This window comes from Macrobrachium rosenbergii, unplaced genomic scaffold (genome assembly GCF_040412425.1).
Source record: "Macrobrachium rosenbergii isolate ZJJX-2024 unplaced genomic scaffold, ASM4041242v1 13903, whole genome shotgun sequence".
Taxonomy (NCBI): domain Eukaryota; kingdom Metazoa; phylum Arthropoda; class Malacostraca; order Decapoda; family Palaemonidae; genus Macrobrachium; species Macrobrachium rosenbergii.
In genome coordinates, this window is record NW_027100723.1 from 402,680 (window position 1) to 416,549 (window position 13,870).

At 38.3% G+C, this 13,870-nt stretch overlaps 1 protein-coding gene and 1 long non-coding RNA gene across 5 annotated transcripts in view; one reads left to right on the plus strand and one right to left on the minus strand.

Annotated features, from left to right (window-relative positions):
* The window catches only part of LOC136837973 (uncharacterized), a 257,728-nt gene that overhangs the window by 77,101 nt on the left and 166,757 nt on the right, over positions 1 to 13,870 (plus strand). The gene's annotated exons all lie outside the window — the stretch shown is intronic.
* The window catches only part of LOC136837972 (uncharacterized), a 43,814-nt gene that overhangs the window by 4,722 nt on the left and 25,222 nt on the right, over positions 1 to 13,870 (minus strand). Inside the window, exons 2-3 of one of the 2 annotated variants that reach the window (XM_067102841.1) lie at positions 2,366 to 4,617; positions 1 to 58 (exon numbers count right to left, since the gene is read on the minus strand). The exon at positions 1 to 58 is cut by the window's left edge and continues 146 nt beyond it. In XM_067102841.1, the coding sequence (XP_066958942.1) occupies positions 2,446 to 4,494 (2,049 nt within the window). In that variant the 5' untranslated portion in view covers positions 4,495 to 4,617 and the 3' untranslated portion in view covers positions 1 to 58; positions 2,366 to 2,445. Of the gene's footprint in view, positions 59 to 2,365; positions 4,782 to 13,870 lie in introns of both variants that reach the window. The other variant, XM_067102840.1, reaches the window with a different exon arrangement.

Consider the following 13,870-nt stretch of genomic DNA (forward strand, 5'->3'; position numbering starts at 1 on the left):
GAAATGGGACGAAGGCTCTCTAAGTCTTGGTATTCACCCTCATCCCAAATATGCAATCCTGTGGGATGAAAAAAATGAGAGGGAGCTCTTAAGATTATGATGATGGTTGTGATACTGTTATCTGCTACAAAAAATATTAACTGTTAATAGTATCTATACAGAATCAAAAAGAGGTGAGGCAAAATTGAGGAGTGAGATGCATTTCATTAATGATGAAAATTTTGAATTAGCAAGAACCGAGTATATGAGTTTTGGTTCAGAGGGTAAAAGACTAACTAGAGAGATAAAAGAAGATCTGTCAACGAAAAGGTTGCGGAAACTGAAAAATTAATTTAAAAAAAACGATGGTCAGGGTCAAAGGATAGCATATAAAGCAATTGGAGAGCTGAGTGGCAGTGCTGGTAAGCATAAGGATATACCAGTCATGGATATGGAAGGTAATTTATGACCAAAAATGTTGAAATCAGAAACAGATGGAAAGAGCACTTTGAAACAGTTCTTAATAGACCAGTCCCCCCGGAAGAGGATATAATGCCTGCTCAGGAAGATTTCAATATTGATGAAGGTGAGATCAGGCTTCAAGAAGTGGTTAAGGAAGTAAAAGAGTTAAAGAATTATGAGGCACCAGGAGAGGATGGCTTATTCCTGGAAATGTTTAAAGTGGAGGAGGATAGATTAGTATTTGTCTTAAAATTATTATTCAATAAGATATGGGTGACGGGGATAATACAATCAGGTTGGAAGAATGGTATGAACATTAAAGTTCCAAAGAAAGATCTGAGTAGGTGTGGCAATAGGATGGAAATCACTTTGTCACCTGTAGCCTTGAAAATTTTCGGTAGAGTATTGTTGAATAGGTTGGAGCCAGTTGTTGATGGTACTCTGAAGGATGAACAGAATTCTTTGTTTTGCTGATTTTGAAAAGGCCTTAGATAGTATTTCGAGACGAACTATGGGAAAAATCATGAGGCATTATGGGACACCGGAAAAGTTTGTGACGGTTATAATGAACATGCATGAGGGCACATCTCGTAGAGTGATGGTTGATGGGTGTTTGAGTGACCCATTTGAAGTCAAGTCTGGTGTGATTCAGGGTGGTATTCTGTCTCCTCTGTTGTTTGTATTGGTCGAAGATTACGTTATAAGAAGGGTCAAAAGAGAAATGGTTGCAGGATTGCTCTGGGGAGAAAATAGGAAACTTCTTGACTTAGATTATGTTGATGATATAGTTCTGATCTGCGAGGGACCAGAAAAAATACAGAGAGTGTTGGATTGTCTCATGAGCGAAGGTCGAAAGGTTGGTTTGGTTATTAATAGTGGAAAAACTGAAATCATGAATACGAGTATTGAAAATGCACAGGATTGTCTAATTGAAGGTTTGGTCGTAAAGCAAATGGATAAGTTGAAATATTTAGGTACTTATTTAGATAAGGATGGTTCTCTGGGCACAGAATTTATGGAAAGATTAAAAAATGCCTATCAGGCAATGGGAATGCTCAAAAATATTTGGAATAATAGCAATTTTCTGTGCATACAAAAATCAAAATTTATAGGGTAATGGTCAGGAGTATTTTGACTTACGGGCATTAGTCATGGTACAGCATAGATACTTCGGATAATAAAATGTTAGCATTTGAAAACAAGGCCCTCAAAAGAATATTAGGAATTAATTGGAGGGATAGGATATCAAATAACAGAATTAGTGAAGTAACGGGGGCAGGCGGTCGATGAGTATATTAGGTTCTCGCGTTGGAGGAGACTAGGCCATGTGAATAGAAGACAGGAAATAGTACGAGATACACCAGAGTGGGTTGCTCTTGGTAGATAGGGTAGAAGTAGGCCAAAGGAGACGTGGTTGAGGACGATGAGGCGGGAAGCAGGGGATGGACACTTTAGAGACCTTGAGGAGTTAGCCCAGGACAGAATGTGGTGGCGTTAGTTCATCAAGGCCTTATGCATCCCTGTGGGTGCCACAGGAAATTATATATATGTGTGTATATATATATATATATATATATATATATATATATATATATATATATATATATATATATATATATATATATATATATATATATATATATATATATATATATATATATATATATATATATATTATTGATCAGAGATAACCACACACATGCTCATGTATTTAAATATTTTTCCTAATCTCTTATTATGTGAAACAAGTAATTCAATGACAGTGCTTTCCTTTCAGTACACCTTCAGAGTTGTTCTAAATAAGTGACTCATGAGGCCATTACCAAAGATGAAGCAGTGAAGAACAAAACAATAAAGTTGTTTGATTTATGGCTGAATGTTTTAGTACTTTGTAATTATGGGAGTAAAGTGAATTCCTACTTACTCAACTCATTCACTGGATGCAATACCTCTCCTGCAAGCTCAGCGTAGTCCCTTAAGTTTCTCACGACCCAAATCTCTGTGCTAGTGTTTTCTCTGGGCAGCCTTCAGTATTTCATTGAGTTGTGAAAGATCTCGTGGTGCAAATCTCAGTTCAACCCATTTGGGCCTCAGTTTAGACAGTAAGGACGGTAGGACACGAAGACTATCGGTTCTTGTGAGTTTTACTCGCTGCTTTAGAGATGTTTCTTTCATCTGTGAAACAAGTGAGTCCAAAACTCTATCATCGAAACCAGTTTCAAAATATGGTTCAAAAAGATAATCATGTGTACCATGATAGAAGCTGTAAGATACATAGAGTTCATGAATGTCTTTTATTGCATTGTATAATGCACCTCCCTCACTATTGTAAAGTATTCCTGGTATAAAGCAAATGACTTCTCTTAATTTCCTAAGTATCCCCAACAGATCATTTTTATCATATAATCCCTTTGACCGTAGCACATATAGAATAACGTTTCCTCCTCCTTGTGGCCTCCTTCCACCTGATGTGATGATTTCATCACAGATATTGCCTGCAACTGCAAACTCCTGCTCACTCCTGTGTCTGTGGCAGTATACATTTACAACCTCTAGATGTTTTACTGTTTGCTTTATGGAGAAATAGGATGACATGATGGCATCAAATTTTTGACGTATTTTTTGACTGCTAATCTCACTTTTAAAGTTTCTTACATCTGCCTCAGACCATTCATAGTTTCTCTCAGTGTAATGCTTCAGAGACCATTTTCTGTACAGTGCATCAAATTCCTCCAGTGATTCAACAGAAGTTCCAGTCTCATTGGAGATTCTCTTGATCTTATGTTTCCTCAGCTGTAAGTAGAGTGATGTCTTGGTAGTGATAATTTCATCCCTTAACTCTGGACACTCAATGTAAAGGAGAATGAACAGGTTAAAAAACAGTGGCGTTTGCAGGATGGCACTAGTGCCAGTGTTCATTTCTTCTATTTTCTGAAGTAGTTCTTTTTTCAGTTCCTGTCGGGTTACATCATTTTCCACCAGGTGGCCAATGAGTTTTTCTGTGAGCAAGATCATATCATGTTTCTGAAGACGTGAAACTATGAGGTTGATTCTGGAACGTTTTCCTTTGTTCACAATTTTTGTTAGTCCATCTGTATTCCCTGGACGTGTTGTGACAACAAACTTCAGGTTATTTGATTTAAGTGCCAACATTTCTTGAAATAGTTTTTGAGATTTCTCATTGGCCTCATCAAAGCCATCACATAAGACCAAACACATTGAACCTAGAACTACCAATTTGACAAGATTAAAAGGAAACAGAGCAACAGTTTTTGGAATCAAGCTTTTAAGGTAATCATCAAAGTTGTCGTGGTCATGATCCCTGAAGTAGAAGAAGAGCAGAAATGGGAAGGAAGAGAGTTCTGGTATATCCATGGTCTTCTTGCACCATTCCTCTGCATAGGAACAAAGAATTGTGGTCTTTCCAGAACCTGCATCACCAGATATAATCACAACTTCAAAGTCTTTTCCCATTTTGTCTTTGTTGAGGATTTCTTTTTGATTTACAATGATACTTTCATTGCCATGGGGATCTCTATTTAACTCCTTATTATCTTCCACTTTTAAACAGACCATGATGTTACCTGGATCTGTAGGACCATACTGAGCAAGCCAGTCGTAGGGCAAAATCTGACAGAGGCGATCATTAAGACACAGGAGTTCTCTTTCAGAGGATTTTTGTATCATGTCAGAAAGCTCACTCCCATACTCTTCTATTTCTTCTTGAAGCCTTTGTCGGTCCCGTGACTTTGAGGGATCATATTTCTCTCGGATCTTGTCTAGGGTCTTTGGAACAGCAGCTTGGATCTTTGATTTAAGCCTGTCAATGTCGTCAATGTGTTGTGGAAAGAGAGGTTTGGTTTTCTCAAGAGTTTCCTCGAGAGTTTCTTGATATTCGATGAGTTTACTTTCCAAATCAGTTTCGTCAGGAATATCAAGGGTTTCATGGCTAACATCGTTCCTCTTATCTTTTATTTTTTTCACTAATCTTTTGAGTTCGTTACCAGGATCCTTCACCCCCTTTTGCCAAAGAGCCTGGCAGATTTTGTTCATGACCGTGATGTCCAGATCTTCTGGAGGCTTTTCTGTTAGATTTTTTATATCCTGGTCACTGAAAGCACTTTTTTTTTCAAGTGGAACATTGTTGTCTTCGAGAATCTCGCGGATGCTCTTGTGCTGTTTTTGGAGAAAGCTTAGGTTTAATATCTCATAGAGTACTTTCTCCCCCCAGTGCCTTACAAAATTATAATACTTCAAGTATCTCAAAACTTTAGGAGAATAAACTGATCCTGAGGGAGCCATGTTGTTATCTCTTGCAAAAATCTTCAAGAAGAGAGAACCTGGGAAGTACAAAAGCATAAGAGCAGTTAAGAGCAGGAAATAAAATGAGAAAAAAAATCAGTAATAATGATAACAAAAGAAGCAGTGTTAATATCAGCTTTAACTTGACTACTCATGATGAGATCAACAGCAGGAGGAACCAGAGGGAATTTGAGGAACTGGAGGAGGAAGAGAAGAGATTTATGGAGGTGGAGACTGGAGAAAGGAAGGAAGAGACACAAGAGAGAGAGAGAGAGAGAGAGAGAGAGAGAGAGAGAGAGAGAGAGAGAGAGAGAGAGAGATTTTCTCTCTCTCTCTCTCTCTCTCTCTCTCTCTCTCTCTCTCTCTCTCTCTCTCTCTCTCTCTCATCCAAACCAGAGAAGAAAATTATTGCTCTTATAATACAACAGTCTCTCTCTTCTCTCTCTTTCTCTCTCTCTTTGTCGAAAAGAAGCGGTGCAAAAAGGTTAAGGAGAGAGATAACATTAATGTTGCAAAAAATGTGTATGCACTGTACTATATAGGAAGAGAGAGAGAGAGAGAGAGAGTAGATAGAGGAAGAGAGAGAGAGAGAGAGAGAGAGAGAGAGAGAGAGAAATGATTTAAATTTTTTAGAGATGCATTGTAGCATATGAACGAGAGAGAGAGAGAGAGAGAGAGAGAGAGAGAGAGAGAGAGAGAGAGAGAGAGAAAATAATTTTTATTTTTAAAAATTGTATATGTAGTATATGAAGGAGAGAGAGAGAGAGAGAGAGAGAGAGAGAGAGAGAGAGAGAGAGAGAGAGAATTATTTTTATTTTTAAAAATTTTATATGTAGTATATGAAGGAGAGAGAGAGAGAGAGAGAGAGAGAGAGAGAGAGAGAGAGAGAGAGAGGGCTAGAGAAATTATTTAAATTTTTTGAAATGTATATGTAGTATTTGAGAGAGAGAGAGAGAGAGAGAGAGAGAGAGAGAGAGAGAGAAATTATTTTAATTTTTTAAAAAATGAATTGTAGTATCTGAAAAGCCTGTAGGTCACAAGTATGTAATGAATTGCAATACACAGTGAATATTTAATTAACAGGTGTGGAGGAAAACTCCCCCAAAATCCTTGAGAGGATGTTTAGCTGTTATCTGACACATTTCCTAATTAAGTAAAATTGTGACGTCAGGTATTCTCAAGACATGGGAACTTGTTACATGACTTCGTGAGAGTGTTCGCCGGAAATGTCCAGGTTCCAGTGGAAAGGTGTGTATGTGCGTTTCTTTTGGGTGGAGTCCCAGGGTGTGAAGGGATTAGTTATGGAAAAAAGGATCATTCAAAGACCAACATTGAACATTATTAGAAGTCTTCAGTGAAGGCTTTGTGGTTCGAGATTTATCAGTTAAGACTGTGAACATTGCTGTTTGGAGGTAGGAACCACGTTAAATTTCCCAAACTGTAGATTGCTTTTTTCATTTATATATTGTCTTTTTTTTTCAAGCGTGTATTACATTGTGTGTACTTTATAATTCCCATATCTTTATTTTTACACATTTTGGATTAATAAGAGATTTATTTGACTTCTTCAGATGTTCCTCTGAGAAAGAGATTGAAGATGTACTTATTGGGAATGTACTGGACTTTGGCTTATTTTGACCTATTGCGAGTTACAGTGTAAAGACTATAATATGATTGATCTTTTGGGAACTTTAATATTCCATTTTATTTCATCTCTTATTTCTTGCAATCTAGTTATGGTAGATTTTGTAAAATAAATTATTTTTTAGGTAAAGCTTGTTTTGCTGTATACCTGAGAGAGAGAGAGAGAGAGAGAGAGAGAGAGAGAGAGAGAGAGAGAGAGAGAGAGAGAGAGAGAGAGAATGCAGAGTGAGTAAGTACAGATATGCACTACCAGTATTCTTTTGATGAGGTCACTATCAGCGCTACCAATAGATGGAACATCTCAACTTTGTAGTAACAGGTAAGCAATGAAATTACCTCTCAACTGGCCAACAGGTATTTGGTGGCAGCTGACTAAGGACCTCTGAAAGCCTCTGAAGGGACTGGTGATGTGGAAATTAGGAGTTAGGGTGGTAGCATTGTTTGATGACTTAGGCATTTTTCTGTCTGCTTGAGGTGAGATGCTGTAATGCACGATCAGTGACTAATGGTCTTGTGTGATAAGTTGGTGTGTTTATGGATCGTAAGACGTGTGCGGAGTATGTTCTTTTCAGCTTGGCAATTTTTTCTAGGTACTTTTGTAAAGTCACCACATTGCCGTCAGCGGAGTCTCCTTCGGATGCGTCATTAATTAAGTCTCCGCTGAGTAAGTTTTCTTTGGTGACTTCCCACTTTCTTCGCCACAATTCGTTACGCCTAATGTGCCAGGTCACGCATTTTTCTACCATTTAAACTTTACATGTATTTGTTCAAACTGTCATAAATTATGTATTGTGTGTTTCTTTATTCGGAGGCATCAAGATTATATCCGTATTGGAATTCTGTATGTTTTTGTATTGTAAATTGTACTTGTTCGCTGTAGATTATTGCTAATTGTTTTTGACCTCAGGTCACACTCAATCTCATTGTCTTCCGTGGTTCGGCGCCAGTCGGTCACTATATAAACTGCCTGAATCTGTAATAAACCAGCAGTAACTTTTACCTGCTCGTTTCTTTTGCACCTCTTATAGTGGTGACCTCCTGGAGTATCCCGGAGCCATTAGCGGACCGACACGGCAACTCAGTCTTGGCTCCAGGAACTCTCCAACACTCTTAGCGGACTAAGCACGGTGCTGTATCCAGCGTTTGAGCGTGCCAACTCTTGTCGGCAAAATCACCAGCGTCACTAACAGACTTACACGGCACACGGAAGTGAGTTCTGACGCGAGTACCCCACTCCAGTAAGAGGGCAAAGAGCGAGCATGGACGCGGACATCCCCACCTTCCTGCAGTTAACTGCGGACCTCGCAGACTTGGAGGTCTACCTTCCTCCCATCTCTCCTGCGCCCGTCCCGGCACTGAGGCCCTCCCGCACCTCCACACCCATGCCAGTGCCCCGAACACTCCATGGCCCGGCAACACAATCGCGTGCTGCCCTGTCCATAAAATTGCCACCTTTCATACAGGGGAACCCAACGATGTGGCTACGTAGGGTCGAGAGCCACTTCAGGGTAGCGCACCTGACAGACGAAATTCTGCAGGCCGACACGGTCCTTAACGCCCTCCCGGAGGAGGCATACAGAAAACTCGTCTCGCGGGTGCCCAGCACACAACCCCTCACATACAACGTCGCGAAGAAGGTCCTCCTCGAAACGTGCTCCCTACCTATCGCCGAGCGAGCCGCCCGTGCCATCGACCTCGCCGTCAACCCACGGCATGACCTTAACGCGGTAGATGCATGGAGCATGGTTGAGGACCTCCTTTCACTACTAGACTTCGACGGCAGGAAAAAGCGGCAGGAAATAAGCCTGTCGCGGGAGATCTACCTTCGCCAGCTCCTCCCGGAGGTCCGCACCCAGATTCCTCACCCCTACCTCATGCCTCTCGATGACCTCATCCAGACAGCACAGCACCTCACGGACTGCGTGAAGGCCACACAGCGGCTAAAAGCGCCCACACATTCAGTCAGCTCCGTTCAGCAGGAAGAAGAAACGGAGCAGGGCGTCAACGTCGTCGCCAGGAAACGTCCACCGCCCCACAACAGATGGAGTACCCCGGGCCTGTGTCGCTACCACAAGTGGTTTGGCAAAGACGCCCAAAACTGCCTGCTGCCCTGCTCGTTCGCCCGTTCAAAAAACGGGGGTGGCGGCGGCCAGCAGGACAAACCGCCATGGCAACCGAGAAAACCAGGGGCCCAGAACCAGTAGGCTTCTACGTCCACGACACCGTCTCCGGCAGGTTGATGCTGGTCGACACAGGGGCCTTTAGATCGATCTTCCCAGCATCAAGGGAGGACCGCAACCAGAAACCAGACCCGGCCGCCTTCCTGACGGCCGCCAATGGATCCCCCATCCTCTCCTACGGCACCAGGCCCCTGTCGATCTCCATCCTGGGCCAGAATTACTCCTGGGTGCTTTTTTTTTTTTTTTTTTTTTTTAACGTTAGTTTAACCAGACCACTGAGTTAATATCAACTCTCCTAGGGCTGGCCCGAAGGATTAGACAAGCTATTTAAACTCTCTAAGAATTTAATTATAACTAGTGACTTATGTTAATCTAAGAATTAATTAAGTTAATTAGGAATATATTATAAACTATTCTATGAATCTTATATTTTAAGTTAATTAGGAATATATTATAAATTGTTCTATAAATCTTATATTTTATCATATAAATGATTAAATTTAAGGAATTTTAAGATATTAAAAAGTGAAAATTTGTCATTTTCTGACAGTATATCTTTAAAAGAATATCTTCTAAATAAAATGTCTCTTTGGATTCTATATTTTGGACATACCTTTAAAAATATGCTTTACTGTTATTTGTACATTACATATTTCGCACATAGGTATAGGGGCATGGGGTTACTCATCAGGTAACCATGTGTCAGTTTAGTGTGACCAATTCTTAGCCGTGTCAACATTACTGAAAACCTGCGGCAATTCTGATAAGATGATGGCCACGGGTCTACAGTTTCTTTTATTTCTCTTAATTTATTGTTAAGATTGCTTTCCCTCCAGTTATTTTGCCATTTCTTCTTAATCACCACTTTACTGTATCTAGTATAATCTTCTAATGGTAATAATTCTGCTGATATTGGGAGTGTTCTAGCCTCTTTTGCATAGGTGTCAGCTTTTTCATTGCCTTCTAATCCTATGTGAGATGGTATCCAACATAGAGTAACAGATATCTTTTGCATTTTCATTTCATGTAATGTATGTCTAATTTCATTTACAATTTTATTTTTGGAGTATACGAGTTTATTGCATTTATTGAACTTAGTGAATCGCTAAAGATGGTTACTTCGTTAAACTGGTTTTCATATATAGTTGTTAATGCTGTTTTTATTGCTAGTAATTCAGCAGTGAACACTGATGCTTTGTTATGTAAAAGAGGCTTGGATCTTTATATTGTTTCCGTAAACAGCTCGTCCAACTCCCATATCATCTTTGGAACCATCAGTATATAAATGATTATTATTATGTACCTTGATATGTTCCAGAGCATACAGTTTCATAGCAAGTGGGTTATTCAATTTATTAACTGGTACTGTACATAGTTTGTTACATATCTGGGGAGCACTTATCATCCATGGAGGCATTATTTTGTTAAAATTGTAAAATATAATATTATAAAGATCATTGTTAATAAATAATCTATTAGCTCTAATAGGGAAGGATGGGGTAATTTTTGTATTAATTAATTAATTAATTAATTAATTAATTATAGTTTTTTCTTCATTCCTTTTTCTGTTTCGAAAATGTTCGTCTAAATTCAAGCTATTACTTATTGATTCTAGGTGGCGACCTATTATATTTGATATTTCTTTTAAATCATGATCTCTTTCTCCGTTATGTAATATTGGGGATCTAGGTGATCGACTATATTTGCCATTAATTTTCCGAAATCTATCCCACATTTGTTTAACAGTGTCATTTGAGAAATTGGAAACGTAATTATCCCAAGATGACTTCCTATTACTAATAACTTTTTCCTGAATTGAGCAGATATTTTATTCAATAAAAGGTTTGATATACTCAATTTCAATGCTATTAATACTAAGACTTTCAATGTATATCTGTTACTTTTATATAATTTGTTATATCTTTGGTTTAGTCTGTCTAATCGTCTACTTATTTTGTGCTTCAGTTTGATAATTTCTGAAAGTTCTGTAGACCACCATGGAACAGGATTTATTTTTGGTTTATAAGTAGTCATTGGTATTGATTTGTGTCCAGAACTAATTACAGAATCTGTAAAATATGAATTAATTTCGTTGTGATCATTGTTACTTTGGAAAGGGGAAACATTTTTGGTAACTAAATTATACTTGTCCCAGTCAGCTTTTTTAAAATTAAATTTTGGTATAAATTGTTGATGATTATCTTCAAGACATGTGATTACAATTGGGTAGTGATCACTGGTATAAAGATCATCTAGAGTATTCCACTCCAATCTGTCTACTAATGAGGTGGAACAAATAGACAGGTCTACAGATGACAGGGTCCCATGAGTTTTTGAAAAGTATGTTGGGGTTTCATTTTCATTTAAACAACAATAGTTGTAATTAAGGATTAGATTTTCTATGTCTTTACCTGCTCTATCTGCATCTATGATACTGGCATCCCATAAAGGGTGGTGAGCATTAAAATCACCTAAAACTAAAATAGGTTCATTGAACTGTGATAAAATGTTTGATAAATCAGCCATATCATAATTTTCATTAGGTTGATTATAAAGATTGCAGACTAAAAGCTAGATTTGTTTGTTAGATGCAGGCGAATTGAAGAAATTTGAAATGAATTACTATTAACTGTAATTTTTATCATACGTTACGCAATTATGAACATATATTGCTGTTCTAACTTGCCTTCTCCTGAAACGGAGGAGGCTAGAAAGTAATTACATATTGATGGAACTGGATCATTAACATGTTGTAAACATATGCACATTGGTTCATGTTGTTTTAGGAGTCTTTGTATTTCACCCAAGTGCAATCTTGTTTTCAAACCGTTTATGTTCCATTGAATAATAGTATAATTGAATAGGATGAAAGTTAAATGATTTTGTATAGTTGATTATTAATTTTTCAATAATTTTTAAACAATGGGTAGCTATTCTCTTAATTAGATTTAATTTTCTTTTTGTTTTTTTTGACATTTCTGTGTAAACTTCTGAATCAATAGATAATTTAATTTCTTCTTGTCTGGTTAAGAAATTGTCTAATACTGCTATTTTACTCTCACGATAATATAGCAAGTGTCTAATGCACTACAATCTTTGGTATGTGATTCTAGCTGACTTGAGGTATTATCTTTTCTAGTTAAGAAATTCTTTATTACGTTTGTCAATTTTTCCTTATTTAAGGGTTTTGTTTCTTTGCAATATTGCAAAAAGCACTTATGGCATCCACATCGTTCATGATGAGGTTCAATTTGTGGTGTTATACCTTCTTGGCTACACTGTTGACACTCACAATTATCATTTTGCCTTCATTGGATTGATTGAATTTTGTCTTGAAATTTACTTGGAAACACTGGTGAAGGACTTATTTCATCAATGTTATCTAAATTAGTGGATGTTTTCCTGTTGAGTTTGGGCATTTTTTTCTTCTTGGTGTCATTGGTGTTAACCTGAGTTTTTGGGGAAGAAATTATTTCTCTACCTCGTTTTCTTCTTGTTTCGTCAGCATGATTTTCTTCCTCTTCAGAGTCTACTGATTGCAATTCTTCATCTTTCATTAGTATTTCATAAGGGTTGCTTATTAGTACTGTGTTACTAGATTCTCTAAGAGACTTTATGTTAATTTCTATGTCTGTTGACCTTGTCGTTTCTTTATCATTTGCTTTTTCATGTATTTTAACATTTTTTCTCAGGTAATACTTTTCTTACAGCATCTCTATATGATTTATTTCTAGCAGGGTCCATTAAACCTCTTGATTTCAATTCTTGTTTTCCTTCTGGAATTGACATGCCAGACCTGCTTATTAATAATTTTAGTTCTGTGTTATATATGTAGAATGGGCATATCTTTGATCTGGCATGGTGGTCTTGCCCACAATTACAACATTTTGATGCTCCACAGTTCCAAGTGGTTTCGTGATCTTCTGAGCCATTGAATGCACAAACTGGATCGTTTCTACATTTGTTTTTTAGGTGTGACCATATTTAGAGCAGTTTGTACATTGAAGAGGCTTTGGTATATGGGGTAATACCTCTCTTCTCTGGCCTTCTATTTTAATATTAGGTGGAAGAGTCTGGCCTTCAAATTTAATTTTAGCTATTCTCAATTTTTGCCATGATGCCTTTTATTTGGGATTTCATATACTTTTACGTTTACAATATTGGGATATCTCATTTTAATGAGTTCAGTAGTAATGTCTCATCTGGTAGGCCATCACTATCATTATTGGGTGGTAACATTACTGTTCCCTCAATACTGTTTAACTTGTCATGTCTTTGGACCGTGACTTTTATTCCATTCATATTATCAAGCTTTTGATAAGTTTCCGACTGAATTTTTGTGGTAGCTTCAACTATCCATTCTTTTCTTGCTATAGATCTAAATGTCATTTCTTTGGTCGGGTACTGAGTTAATAAAATATTTTCAAATTTAGCAGCGGTCAGTTCGGTTTCTGTTTTAAAAACCAAGTATCTTGGCCAACTGTCATTTCAAATAATGAATCAAAAGTGTATCAATGTAGGGTCTGGTCTATATTTAGGTCGTCTATTTCGAATTCTGTTTATATTTTCAGTTTTTCATTTGTTACTGGTACAGTTTCCTTTTGTGGCACAGAGTATGGTTCCATAGTTATTATGTTAGATATGGGTAAAAGGTCTGAATTATTCACTTCTTTATTTAAGCTTTCCTGAGCCAGTTCCAAGTCCGATCTACGGTCGTCAACAGGAGTTAATGTATTATCCATAGACACGAGTATCTATGTTATTTCTGCCAGGTAGTCCTCCGCCCCACCATATTCCCTAATAAGACGGAGCCCAACAAGGGAGGGATGTGTTATGCGACTGTAAGTGGCCACCCCTAGAGGCTACAACCTGGTTATACACATGGCTCCCAGAACTTGAGGCGTCATCAGTCCGTTGAGATCAGACCCAGCTCTGGGAGCCATGTTTGACATAAGACTTTTCCCCTCGCTCGGGCACGTCAGGTACTCGTATTCTACGGGTGGAGAGGCATGTCAGTCCTCTTTGCCCTCCATCAAATCAGAGGAGCAGTCAGAGCCGTAATCCAATTTAGGTCCAATGTTATCAACTAATGGTCATTCTTGATAGGGGAAGAAGATAGGGATTGAAAATGGAGAAGGCTTGAAAGTGGACCGAGCTTAGTCTGGATGCTCAGAACTGACCAATGTAGCATGGTTAGACCTGCCAGGGTAGGGTGCTACCCAACTACCATAGCCCAGTTCATCCTTGCAACACACAAGCCCCACCACCACATCAAGGTGTCGGGCCATTGGTGGGGTCCTGGG